Raw genomic sequence first — 14,482 nt, forward strand, 5'->3', positions numbered from 1 at the left:
ATGCATCTTTCTTTGGCAAGTAATAAAGAGCCTGTAGAACTTCTGAATTATTTTTAAAGATTGTTTTATGAATTCGTCATTTATATGGAAAATATCATTAGGCATAGTATTATCGAAGAGGAACAGTTCTGTAATAGGGATGTCAGTTATGCAAATAGTCGGAATTGCCACAAACGTCGCATGTAAGTGATGACCCATTTCGGCTTTTAATAGTTTGAATCAGACACAATACTATAAAACAAAGCAAAATATACTGTACTTGGTACAAGGAAAACAAAATACCAAAAAATGATAAAACTTTTATTCAGGCAGTCAAAGCAACTAACACACTAACTAACTTGATAAATCTCTACACAAACCTTTCATTTGAATATAAAAAGACAAACATTGACATGTGTCCTTTTGTTAACAAATAGAATGTGGTGAAATTCTTATTGTTATTCACTAATGTGATGATTTAAACAAGATAGGTTAGACACACTTAGGAACTATCTATTATATCCATAAATTTTAATGTCAGTAAAACTCACACACTCTTACACATTCTTAGATTATTGTCATTACACATTCTTAGATTATGGTTATAAACAAATACAAACTAAACGCATATATATAATATATACCCTTACACACACTCTTACACATTATTAGATTATGGTTATTACACATTCTTAGATTATGGTTAGAAACAAATACAAACTAAACGCATATATATATATATATATATATATATATATATATATATATAAATATATTATAAAGAGATGTCAGTTATTTGTTTGTGTATGAATATATCATTGAGGAACGGTTTTGTTATGGGTCGGACAGTTATGCACGAAAGGCGCACGTGCACAATTAACCCTTTTGGGCGTCTTAATGTATACGATTAGACAAAGTGCTATTCAAACAAAGCAAAATATACAAAAGAACATAAAACAATGGAAAAATATTTTACTCAGAACATACAATATCAGGTAGACAAATATATATTCTAAATTGATAGATCCCTGCTCAATCAAAAAGCTCTTCATCTCACTCATTCAATGATTTATGATGATAAACAAAGAAGTAAACGTAAATCTATCTAAAATCAACTAAAGCATTGCTGTTTTGTTTTTTCAGATTATACAAATGTTGAAAAGTTTTATGAAGATATAATGAAAATATAATGCAAATAATCTTTGATCTTACAATATGATAACATAAATATATCAGCGTTATAAATTAGGGATCACCGAGCTTGTGTTCGAGTTATCTCTCCTTGAATTCAAAAATCTTGTTAATTTCAAAACTGAACTCAGCATAGCCTCATATTTATGCTTTTTATTAAGCTGAAATCCTTTTGTGTGAGCGTGCAAAATTACAAGACTTGTTTTTAAGCACTTTTTGTTCTTTTTATTAAACCTAGCCCAATTTTCTTTTAAAATGATCTATTTTTGAATAATGTTCCGTCAATTTTAAGGCATACTGCATGTTTAGTGTTCAACCCTTTTACAGTTGGACATTACGCTTTCCTCTTTTGATTGCATCTGACGGACCAAGTGGGAGACTCTATGATGGATAGTTCGTAAAGCCCTTTGGGACTGAATTGTCTTAATGTTCGTCTTCTGCCTTGCTTCGTCGGGCCCTTGTAGGTGATTTTCTTGTTGCTCTGTCTTCCTTTAGGACATTGAGTACTTTTGTTATGGTCATTGGGTTTACTTTTATATGTTTCTACATGATCATTTTAGTGTTTTACTTATTTAACCTTTTGTAACCATGACAACTGTTAGAATTTCACTTGGCTGGGATTCATTTTATTTACACTGTCTCGTTAATAGGAACATGGTGGGGCTAAGAGCGAGGTTTGGTGCACCATTAACCGGTTTAAACTCCCCAGCAGTCATTATTATGCTGCTGACCGTTCCAAGGCGGCGCCCCACTGTGTTCCTCAGATGTATGTCTATGTTGTTTCATACTGTTTTGGCGACACTTTTGCTTGTGTCCCTTGTTGTTTTCTCGTCTACGGTAAGTATCTTCCCTTTTGCCTCTAGTTTTTATTACTTTGATTAACCCCCCCCCCTTCCCCCGGTCTCCTGTCCCCTTCCCCTTTGTGGGCCTATTATTCCTTTATTTGAATTCCTAACCTAATCAGTTACAAATTATTTATCATTTAATGATTAACCTGTCCGTGCTCTGTCTTTGCCCTGTCCTGTTTTTGTTTGGGGTCCGCCTGGGCTCCTTGCCATTGGTTCTTGTTGCTGGGTCATATTGGGGTTGCGTTCATTGAATGCCGCCTTTCTTTGTTGATCTTGTTTATCATATTTTACTCAAAATGATAAAAAAGAAAACAAAATGATAAATGAAATAAATGAAATTTTGTCCTGTAAGAAGGATAAAAACGACAACATAAAATAATAATGCATTTTGCTAGTTTGTAAGTTTGTTAGACTATTGAACAAGTATTCTCTCCTAAAATTGACTGAAATAACATACCAAAGATCAAATTTTAGGATAGGTAACTTAAAATACAGTTGGTAACACCAAGTTTCATATTTAAAATTATGCAACGTTTCAATTAATTTCATTCAATTAATAATAAATCTGTCTATATGGCAGTGTGTTTGTACACAGTATATCAAGATCACTATTTTGTATATACATTGTAAATGTTTTAAGCTGCAATGGACACATATACTTAGTTTATATCAGTTACAAAAAGAAAACAGAAAATAATTACATGATAACAGCAAGCACAACAAATAACATTAAACTCGGTCATATTTCACACACACAGACAAAAAATAACACACAAAATGGATTGGTCCATAAAGAGTAGACCAGTAATTTTACCATCATTAATTATGTTGAAAGTGTTAGGTAGCATACGCGATATAACAAATCACGGAATAATTATATACTAGGATAATTTGTGTCAAGATTCAATTGTTCGAGATCTTTGGATTGCCGCGTCTATATTCCTACCACTAAACCATAGCGGGCGTTTAATTTTATTCGTGCTACTTTATCTTATATATTTAAGTTATTTTCAACTTTATTGTGACGTCATCACTCTAACTACCATAGCAGCAAAGCTTTTTATATCTACCTTTACCGCTGTTGACTGAATCAATCACAGCTTTACTTATTATAAATTTCAGAAATACCTAAATTATTTTATAAGACCACTACCGCCAAGGAATGAATTTGTACGAAAAAGAGAAAGCCATGAGCGGGAAATTAAATCAAGAGAAAAGTCACATGAAAAATCGGTAAACGTTTAGCTACTGCTATATGCAACCCAATATTATATCAAAATGAAATGCGAAGGATAAAGCCTCCATTAGTTTTGTAACATAGTAAGCAGAATACATTCAAACAATCAAAATCTTATATGTTCATATACAACATATTACAGAAATAGTACTTAGAAAATTGAATCTATATCCAGTCACAACTTGCTCTGACAAGTTTGTGACAAATGAATTACATTTAATATAGTTATAAACTGTATAAATGATAAACGCAACATGCACTTTTACATGTAAGCATAGTATAAGTCTATAAATAGGTTGAAAATATCACTCGGACATGAAATGAATATGAATTAAGTCACAGCTTGCTCAAAAAACGAAATTTACAAGTTGACATGTGGATTTACTATAATTGAATATAATGAATAACATTTTACAAAACTACATGATAAACAAATATAGCATATAAGAGTCATGCGAAACAAAATTCACGTACATTTTGAGTCCCTAAATATTGAAAGTCAAGTTAAAGTATAATTGCCTTATTTTAAAGTTCGAGTGTTCTACATATGTACTAAATGTTCTTATGACACACTTAATGCATTATGCAGTATTTAAATAAACAAAATGTTGCATATTTGGACGTCTATAATAATATGTTGGTACAAATTGCTGTCTCAGACTGTTATATAAAACACAGTCTAAAACAAAATGATATTCGTCTTCTTTTTTATCGCAAAATAAGTATATGAAATATACCGATGGACAGACAGACAGACCGATCGACTGACAAACCGATCGACAGACAGATAAACAGACAGACCGAAATTAGCAAAAATATGCATTGTCTTCTTCGAAAGGGACATAAAATCATTGTTTTAAAGTACATAGTATTTTAAAAGAATATCATAGTGAAATATGTGTTTGATAATATGAAACATATGTTATTTCTAAGCATAAACTAAATAAACACTTAAATAACAGTTTAAGTTCAACAGAAAGTTTAATGTTTTATCTAAATAGCCGCAAGTACTGTTGACAGCGTTTTACAATCATAGGAGAAAAAACATGGCTTTTTATCATAAAACCACAATCAAAATTTGTCAAAAAAAAAGAGTAAACAACATTCATCAAAATATATTAAAGAAACTGAGGAGTACCGTGTCCTTAGCTATACAGTTACTACACCAACTTTGATTTTTCACCTTTGTATTTGACATAATCCAATGCCAAAAACCTATCACAGCAAACACGAAAATGATTACTAAGATTCCACTTAAAAAGCATTAAGCATGGGATACACTATTTGAACACGAAATAATCATTATGGTCATTGTTTCAAGCCATGTGATTCTTTCGATCATGGATACTGCTGTGCAGCAACTTATCGGGGAGGATTTAAAAAATCTTTTATTTGCTGAATTGCCCTTTCCATGTTTAACATGTTGCTGTTGATTCTCTGAATATCATTACCAACAGTATTCATATTACCTTGAAGGCCCTGAATATCTCTATACATGCTTTGAACGTCACTAGCAACTGTGTTTATATGTGCTCCTAAGTTATTTATGTTATCATTTGCAAAACGTTTTAAACAAGGCACGTTAAGTTCATCTAGTATAGGAACAATAGGAGTAACGACCACTGTCCCGTATGTTGTACCCCCCTCTACAATCCCTATACATGTATGTTGCGAATTGCTGTCAACAACGAAGACAAGTGATCCTGAGTCGCCTGGGTCAGCAAAAGGAAAGTTAGGTGAAACATTTTCAACTTCAATTTGTTTTAATAGTTGTATAGATGCACATCCTATAACAAGTGGGTAACATTCTAATTCTTTGACTCCCATAACACCAAATTTTATCCTTCCTTCTCTTAATTCTGTTATCGAACCAAATTTCACTACACGATCTTGCGTTAATAGATTCAGCCGATCTGGGCCACACATTCGCCAACTATCATAGTTAATTGTCTGAATACCTGGTCCTGTAATACAGTTGTGAATAACTTTAAACACTAAAAATTGATTAATGGTTAAAGTTTATCATTTTAACTTGAACCACAAGAATTTTTACTAATATTAAGTTAATATCGAATAAAAGGAAACGTATTTTAAATGTGTTAAAAATGTCAAAAACAATGAGTAAATATCGTGACATGCGCTTCTTTTGTTTATAAATATAATATATATAAATATAATATAAAATAAAAGAATAACATACGTTTTGATGTGACGTAAAATGATACTGACATATGATAAACACCGCCGTTATCAATAGATTTTGGTACGGTAAATATTAAGATCTGAAAAAGCAATTCTTATTGCTCAGCTTATAACTGATGTAAAAACATTTTCGTACATATCGAACAAGAGCTCCGCTGGGGCGGTGCAATATGTACCCGATGGCAGATTTACATGAGAGTATCATGGTTAAGATATGCCTCAAAGAATGATAAGATTTATAGAACAATATCGCGTTTCAATCAAATGTAATAGAAAAAATAATAGTCTATTATTTCCTTTTTTTGGCTATTTTTCCTTCTTTTCATTTTAATTCGTCGGTCTAGTAACACTTGCTGGTTTGTTCAAGTATGAAAAATTTCGATCAAAAAAGTTAAGAAAATATAAGTCAATCAACTGACATTGACGGTCAAGATTATTTGAAGGTCAAGATTATATCTAAATGCTTTAACTTGTCCGTTTGGTCACAAGTATTCTTTTGTCCTCGTATGCATCAAATCCATACATAGGTCTTGTCCAAAGGGTTGTTGTTTTGTCGAAGTATGAAGATTGTCCATTTATTTATTACCAAATAACAGTCAAGTATAGCAAAAATCAGTGAAAATTCAATAATCTAACCTACAAGGTCAAACTCATAAATCAACCAAGGTCAATTGCGTGTAATATACATAAAAAAACACGTTGTATACTTATATGAAGTCAATTTATTCATTAATACCAAAGTTATAGCCAGTTCCAGCAGTTATGGAATGTCATTTATGACTGAATGTCAGAGTCTGTCTAGTTAACTTGACGGTATATCCTAAAAGATTGATGTGTTCAAGTTTGAAACCATTCCATTAAAAAAAGTAAATAATAGTTAAATTGAGAAAAAATGAGAAATTTGACCTTGGAGGTTAAAAGCATTTTTTTTTTAATGAAGGGCAAGTTCATTCTCTTGTACTTGAACGTTTTTTCAAAGGGTTTTCGCGTTTAACAATTCCATCTTTTTCTTCGGAAAAAAGTGGGCTAAAAATAATATTTCAATTAGCGAACAGAACCAATCGAGAAACTTGTCTTAACATGTTTTAAGTTTGTTATCCTTATGATACTAAATGACCTCCAGAGTGGGAACATGCTTGTTGTTTAACCCAAGGTGCATGATTCATAACATTTTTATGGAAATCTACTAGACAATGTTATTTGCAAAAATACAGAAGCTCTAAGATTTCACAAAAAGATGAATTTTTTGTTAAGGATATTGTTTTTCGCTATTTACCAACATAAAGCAAGTGACTCCCTCGGTAGAGCCAATTTTGACTTTAGGGTCATTATTATCTTAACTTTTAAGACAACTACAAATAGATGTTGCATGTCAAATATATAAACTCAGGGCTTTATAGTTTCACAAAATAAGACTTAAATGTGTTAGTCTATAATCTATAGTCAATATAAATAATTGACCCAAGGGCAGGCCAATATTGACCCATGGGGAATGCTTAATTTCAGTTATGTCGTGGTTTTTAAGTGATGTTACGTGGCATATATCTAAATTCTGAGCATAGTAATTTAACCAATATTGAACCCAGGAGCATGATTCATATCAGTTTTGTAAAGGTCATTTAGGCAATGCAACATGCTTAAAATACATAGATGTATTTTCTCTAGACATTATAGTTTCACACAATGAGACTTGTTTTCCTATATGTCATTATCAGTGATATTTCTACCAAATATTTTTAATTTATTTCTATCGGTTTAAAAGATACAGAGTAGGAAAGAATTTTCGAATAAAAAATGACGAAATATGACATTGACATTGACAAAGAAGGTCAACCTATTGCTCTGCTCGTCTTATTATGTTTTAAATTTTTACCAAGTAGTTTTAATTTATTTTTATCTGTTCGAAAGGAACAGTTCTGACCCTTGTAATTTCGGGGAACAAGGTTTTTACATATTCGAATATAAATATAGAGATCACCCATTATCCATGTGTGAGGCCAAATCAAATCATTGAGATATAATTTTAACAAACTTGATAAAGGTAAACAAGATGATAATTTTTATGCCAAATATTTTAGATCTAGCTTTCGTGGTTTTAAAGAAGAATATTTTCAGCAGAACTCTGCATGGAATTGAATTTTAACACCTTTTGTAAAGTTAAATGCAAGGAACAATCGTGCTTAAGATAAGGTTTGAACAGCATTGGCCCATTTGTTGAGGAGGAGATGTTGTTCGAGACAAAAGTTGACGACGCACGACGGACATAACCCGGTCACAATAGCTCACATTGAGCACGTTTTGTAACGGTAACATTTTCATAAATAAGGGTAATAAGTCAAATAATAACGAGCTTATTGGAGCCAAATTGAACTTGACATGAGAATAGATTTTAAACGACATACTAACATAGCTCACATAGACAACGTTGTGCTCTATAAAAAATTAAAATGTTGAATATTCAACATAATTCACTTTATAAGAAAGAGTACCAAATACAATAAAATACAAGAATAATAAAAGTTGATACCCGAAATCGCCGTTGCATCAGGGAAACTTGCCGTTTTCGGTTGTCTGTCTGTGACTCTGAACAAAGCCACATCCATTCCACAGGTATTGCTTGAGCCTGTTTTGCAGATTAGTTGAACAATGTTTCCTAATACAGACTGGTTATCAGCAGGCTGATAAACATTTATGGACATACCATGCAATGGCCATTTCATCATACCATATGATTTCAACCGTTCCAGCTCCAATGAATGTAAAAGAACATGTGCACATGTAAGCCCACAAACTCCGTATTGAGGATGATCTATAAAACAGCCAAGGGTGCCGCTAGAACTATCTCCACCTATTTGACATCCCATCCTAACAGGATTTAGCTTTTCTCCGGCAGTATGTCCGTACGGTATAAAGACACCTTCTCTTACATCAACTGGAATGCTGTCATAACTTGTTTCAAATGGTTCTTCATCAATTGGAATATAATTCTTTTTTTGTACATAAAGAACGATACACTTTTCAGGCAACAATTCCCATGAAGCGCCAAACCCTTTTGATCTATTTGAACATGCAGATATAATTGACAGATACTTGTGCTTCTTCATCAAATCTTCAGAGTGTTTTGAAATGCAGGTCTGAAGATTTTCATAGGATTCTTCATCTAATTTCGCAGCATGTGAAGCCTGTTGCTTAATTACCTCAGAGCCTTCTAAGCTAAAATCGCCAGCGTATTGTTTGACAAATGAATATTGGATCAATTTCTCTAAACGTACAGACTCTTTACTTTTGTTACCTTCTGATTTGTGCTTCACAGTTATTACAAAAGTTATTCTTTGCGGGTTTTCAATTGTATACGCAGCCCAAACATATGCAATAGCGACATGTTTTGATTTGATATATTCACAAATTGCCTTGCATGTGACGATTATCGCTTTGGATTTCCTCCCAAAAATCTGACACATCTCATCAAGTATTCTTTGTCTTGGCAGCCTCCCTGATTCAATTAATGTTTTAATGTTTTTTACTTTCCCCGAACAGAGAAAAGGATCTAACTCTTCATCGTCATCACCTAGAAAAATGTTAAAAAGTGTAATGCGTGCAGAAATTGATAATTTACCAATAAGGAAGAAACATAAAAAATACTTTTTCCGTTTGGTATTGAAGTATTATTAGTGACGTAAGAAATGAACATTGATTAATTCAGTTGAAGGGTAACACGCTTGCTCTGTAAGGTTGATCAATTTTACAAAAATAATAAAAGTCATTAAAAGTTAAGGGTAGATAGAAAGATTCTGGTTTATTGTAATTTGTAAGCATTATGACGATCATATGACGAAATTTTATCTTGTGGATCCGGTTAGAGCATAATAAAATGTGAATAACCTTTAACGCCATACCATTTTTAAGATGAGGTGTATCATGACCCCCCCCCCACCCGTCCTGAACCTAATTGTGTCGTTATTATTCCAATTATTGCTATTATAACGTTTAACCTGTGACATTTTCATGTGCATATTTAAAAAAGAAATCTATGTAAGTATTAATACATCTTTAAGGTATTTTGATTCCACGGAAGGACATTGGCATATAAATAGTTGTAGACGCTGGGCTAGCATCCCCCCCCCTTACCCCCCCTGGGTATTTTTGTACACCTATATAGTGTTGAAGCTTAGGGTATGTGCTATCGATTGGCACTTGTTGTTTAGCTGAAACGTTTACCATGAATCCAATAGAACAAGTTGATTACCTCCCCTTGAATCATATTTTTTCTATATAAGTTTTATAAGATTTCTTCAGATATCTTCTCTATGACAGAGTAAATTTGTGATCTAAACATTATTTTGAGTTGTAAATATATGTTTTATGTTTTATACAAAAAGTTTTTAGTTTTAACATAAAAATAACATAATTAATGGTGTCTGCCATTTTAAAATGGCCGCCAATTATTGAACAGATAAACAATTCATAACAATATTTAATGTGTTTAAACCCATTTATACATAGTTTGATGTAATTATTAATTATATATGATATGCTTAGTGAAACTAACTCTATTCTAGGTAGAATTTTAAATGTTGTGCTCTTGAATATTATTTCAATTTTAGAGAGATATGAACCATAAATATTTGGAGTCGATTTGAGCTGCCTTTAAAGTTCGATAAGATACTTTTAATTGAATTTCATGTGAATATTGACTTTTTGTCCTCTCTAGAAACTTAATATACTCTCACTTATATGAAAAACAATTAGAAAAGTTGGTAGTTGAATTCTCCGTTCCGTTCTGTTTCTGTATATCCATATGACTATAATGAATTGTAGAGCTTACCCACACCACAATGACTATTTGACAGAGGCTGCGCGTTGAGTTTCACCAAGGGAAACTGTTCTTACTCTTATTTTATTTTAAATGACTTAGCCTTTTGTTGGTAGTTTTTTATTATTATAAGAATAATAATTGAGATTACTGTATTACATTTCATTATCATTGTTACTCCCCTTTAAAAAACATTATAAAGTTACTTCCCCTATTTTCATTGCGCCATTAGAAAAAAAGCAGATAACAGTATGCTTTAGTAATAGTATGCTTTTCCCTTAAAATCAATTGTTTTAGAGTGATTTTGTTGAATAAATCTTTATTGAAATGCAACACAGCATATGACAGCATAAGACACTGATGAATCATTTCGGACATTGTCAATCATACTCCTTTGGAAACTGTGTAACAGTACTTTTGATCGGGACATTGTTCTCCCTGATGCAATATCTGTAAAAGCAATTTCATAACAAATTTGTGCTGGGACCATTTCCATCTAATCCATCTAAATAACAACCCATACTGCACACAGAATTGTTTTTCAAGAAAGAGAACAGCCGTAAGATGATGATGATGACACTAAAAGAGAACTAACATCCACATATATATCAAATATACAGGCGACTAAGGCATGCACTGTTAAATACACTCCTGAAGAATTGGCTGAATGCTTAATTACTGGGAAATAAGAACCATTTATCAATACTTATAAGTTTCGACAAAGGAAATGTTTCGGGTTTTGCTGTTTCATCTGACTTTCTCTGGTTCATGTGTACATGACAAGCAGATTGTTCCAAGTTGGACTGGCTGGATATCTCTAACATCTGAGTTGCATGATAAAACATCCTCTACAGAAGAGTACATGTCTACCAATGTACTTTAATTGCCCAAAGTACAAAAAAATGCAACTGTTAAGAAAATTCTAGAAATTTCAAGTGTTTCAAGAGCTGTAAACCAACAATACACATTTGTGACCTTTGCTTTGGCTGCTGCTAAAAAACCATATTCTACAGTATGGAAAATCCGACAAAGTACAGTGATAATATAATACATTTAGCGGCTTTTCGTTTGCTAGATTCTAACCTAGGGGCGATTGGCAAACGGCCTTGTGGAAGTGGTTTCTCAGAAATCCTGATAGAGAAGAGTGAATGTGTTAACATGTTTACAGTAGAAGCTCTCGAAAGATTGCTTTTTGAAGATTTTGTAGCACTAATTATCCAAATTCACAACTCTAGTGCATTGGAAGATATCAACCAAGCGTTAAATGTGCTAGCTGAGAATCAAAGACGTGAACACCTTGAAGATGTGTTAGCTAATGAATCTGTCATTGTACTTTACAAGAGGTATCAAGAGTTCAAGGAAGACGTCGGAAAAGGTCACTTAAGGAAGACAGCACAGATTTGAAGGGATTTATTGTTAAGATTTGGCTGCTTCTTCGTTTTATGAGAGCAACGAAGGAAAATGATCTTGACCTATACATATCAACATTATAAAATATGCTACAATTATTCTTTGCATATGATCATCAAAACTATGCAAAATATCTATTTGTATATGTTCATATGGTGATAAATTGATTCAACACACTGGATCAAGAAAGCTTCTTCAAAATAACGGTTTCTGTAATGCTGTTAATATAAGTATTGAGCAAATAATAAACAGATGTGCAAAGTCTCGTTGAGGCATAATAGGATTCAGCAGAAACTTTGCTGCCTACTACAGATGGAGTCAAACACAACACTCGAAAGCCAGCTATGTTGAGGCTACATTCCGCATGGCGGGCATATCGGCGGATTCTTCCACACACATTGATACACAACCAGCAAATATAGCTGCATTTGAAAAAAAATGTCACGAAACTCAAAGAATCAATAACTAACTTTATGAATCCATTTGCAACAGATAATTGGGATGTGTTTATTTGTTTAAGTTTAGGGTCTCCTGCACCAGAGGAGATCGAAAAGAGTCTGTTTGATGCCTATACCGAAATGGACTTGAAGCACACAAAAATCTCGCCCAAGAACGTCTGGTTGATAAAACTGTTAGTTTTTATGCTCCACTGAAGAAGCAAAACTGAAAAACCTTTGCCGATACAAAGAAAGTTAAGAAAGAGACATAAACTCAGAACAATCTTGTTGAAGTTAAGGCCGCTGGCAATGTCTTCGGTCAGCTCATCATGTAATCAAAAGAAAATGACATTATCCTTGAAAAGCCCCTTATGTACCCACTTTGACCAGTGCCTTGGTCTCTAGCTACAGCAGATAACTTACCAACAAAGACTGCCATGAAGGCGATTATACAATGAACAGAGACCAGGTAACAAAAACATAAGATTGGTATATGAGGAATTGTCTAAAGATAAATATGCAGGGAAATTGGACGGAAGGAGAATCTTGTGCTTGTGAAGAGACATGTGTATGCCTCCAAAGTAAAGATGGAAAAGTAGAAGTAATACGGATTCCAGATCTACATATGTCTCAGGAGGAAGCCGATACCAGAATTATGCTACATATGTTACATGCGGCTGAAAATGATGACAAAGCAATAATTGTACAATATCCTGATACTAATGTTATGATATTACTTCTAACGTAAGCACAGTCTGTCATCAGATTAATACTATTTGACACTGGTGTGGCTAATAATAATAATAGAAGACTATTTAAAGTAAATAAAATCATTGATAGACAAGGAGAAGATCTTTGCAAAGCATTGATTGGGCTACATAGTTTCACCAGATGTGATACCACGAGCCCTTTTTCATGAGGGGGAAAATTAAAGCCGTAAACATTTTTTATATATAGATCCTGAATATATACTTATAACCAGTCTTCAATTATTCAAGAAGAAGATTTCAAAATTCTAGAACAGTTTGTTTGCATTTTATAAAGGAAAGACAAATAAAGTGACATAAATAAGTTGCGCATGCACATTTTCAGACAAAATTTTAGACCAAATGCAGACATACTTACAATTACCTATGTTATTGACTTGCATTCAATACCACCATATCTTTCCACATTAAAGACGCATATTTTTAGATCAAATTACCAAATATTTGTGTGGTGAAATGCCTTTTGTCAATACCAACTATTCCAAGTCCTGATAGATATGGTCGGAATACTGGTACAACCGGAGGTCTCACATATACATTGTACCTGAACAGAGACCAGGATTAATTGAACTCATAGCTAATAAAAATGCTAGTGAAGTGTTAGAAGATGATTAAAATGAAGGAGGTGATCTAGAGGAAATTGAGATGGAAATTTATATTGAAGAAGAAGATTTCAAGTAATAATTAATATGTGACTAAAAAGCTGTATTGCAAAACATTGGAAGGGGGGGGGGGTAAATTATATTCTTTAATAGCATTATCATTAACCCAAATTGAACAACAAAAAGTCTATTTAACTTCTATAATATTTATACAAACAACTTTTTATGATTAAGTGATGTTTTGCTTTTTTTAAAAACAAAACCACACAGTTTATGTTAAAATGTTAATAAAATAAGAGGAAAATGGCGGCCATTTTGAATTTGGCGGCCATTTTGAAAAGTAATAACATCAATTAATTATGAAGTAAATCATTTTAGAGACCTTGTCTATGATCTAAAACAAAAACCGACTACATAACGATTCATTTGGTTAAAAAATTAATGGTTATTTCAATTAGGCTGTTTATTAAAAAATTGTGACAGGGGCAGATAATTCACATTGGCTTGTGTCGTAATGGTAAACGTTTCAGTCAGACAACAAGTTGCAAATGTCTTCCTATATGTTTATCTTTAAAACTACATGGGTCCCATAAAATACCAAGAGGGGGTAACCTTTCCATTTCCAGCTCATACTCTATTGGTTTTCCGTTAAGGATATAACTAAAAACTATACACAGGCATGCATTGTTAAATACATGTATTTATTAAAAACGATAAAGGTGCAAAAAAAACTTCTTTGTTTATGTAAATTAGACATTAATTTAAAGCTTTTGTTCTTTTATTTAAATTTCGAAAAGTCTGTTACTAAATAACTTTTGGACTTATTTATTTAAAACGTAACAATGATTTTGTTGAAATACATTTCCATTAATACAGATGCCATTGTGATAAAAAGTGTACTCTACTACTGAGTGTATTTGCCTGTTGGTTTACTGTGAATTGTGTTGTTATTGTCTCAAGTCACCAGTTTTATCAAAAATGTTCTTGAAATTTTGC

The 14,482-nt window shown here is 32.6% G+C and overlaps 1 protein-coding gene across 1 annotated transcript; it reads right to left on the reverse strand.

Annotated features, from left to right (window-relative positions):
* Nucleotides 1-2,102: 2,102 nt before the first annotated feature.
* LOC132730784 (uncharacterized) lies at nucleotides 2,103-9,137 on the reverse strand. The gene is made up of 2 exons (XM_060716789.1): nucleotides 7,985-9,137; nucleotides 2,103-5,219 (listed from the first exon to the last, which is right to left on the reverse strand). Exons 1-2 carry the CDS (start codon nucleotides 8,916-8,918, stop codon nucleotides 4,618-4,620), a joined length of 1,536 nt encoding a protein of 511 aa, XP_060572772.1. The 5' UTR covers nucleotides 8,919-9,137; the 3' UTR covers nucleotides 2,103-4,617.
* Between the last annotated feature and the right edge of the window lie 5,345 nt (nucleotides 9,138-14,482).

This window comes from Ruditapes philippinarum, unplaced genomic scaffold (assembly GCF_026571515.1).
Source record: "Ruditapes philippinarum isolate M1 unplaced genomic scaffold, ASM2657151v2 ctg15647_1_1_1_1, whole genome shotgun sequence".
In the NCBI taxonomy this organism is placed as follows: Eukaryota; Metazoa; Mollusca; class Bivalvia; order Venerida; family Veneridae; genus Ruditapes; species Ruditapes philippinarum.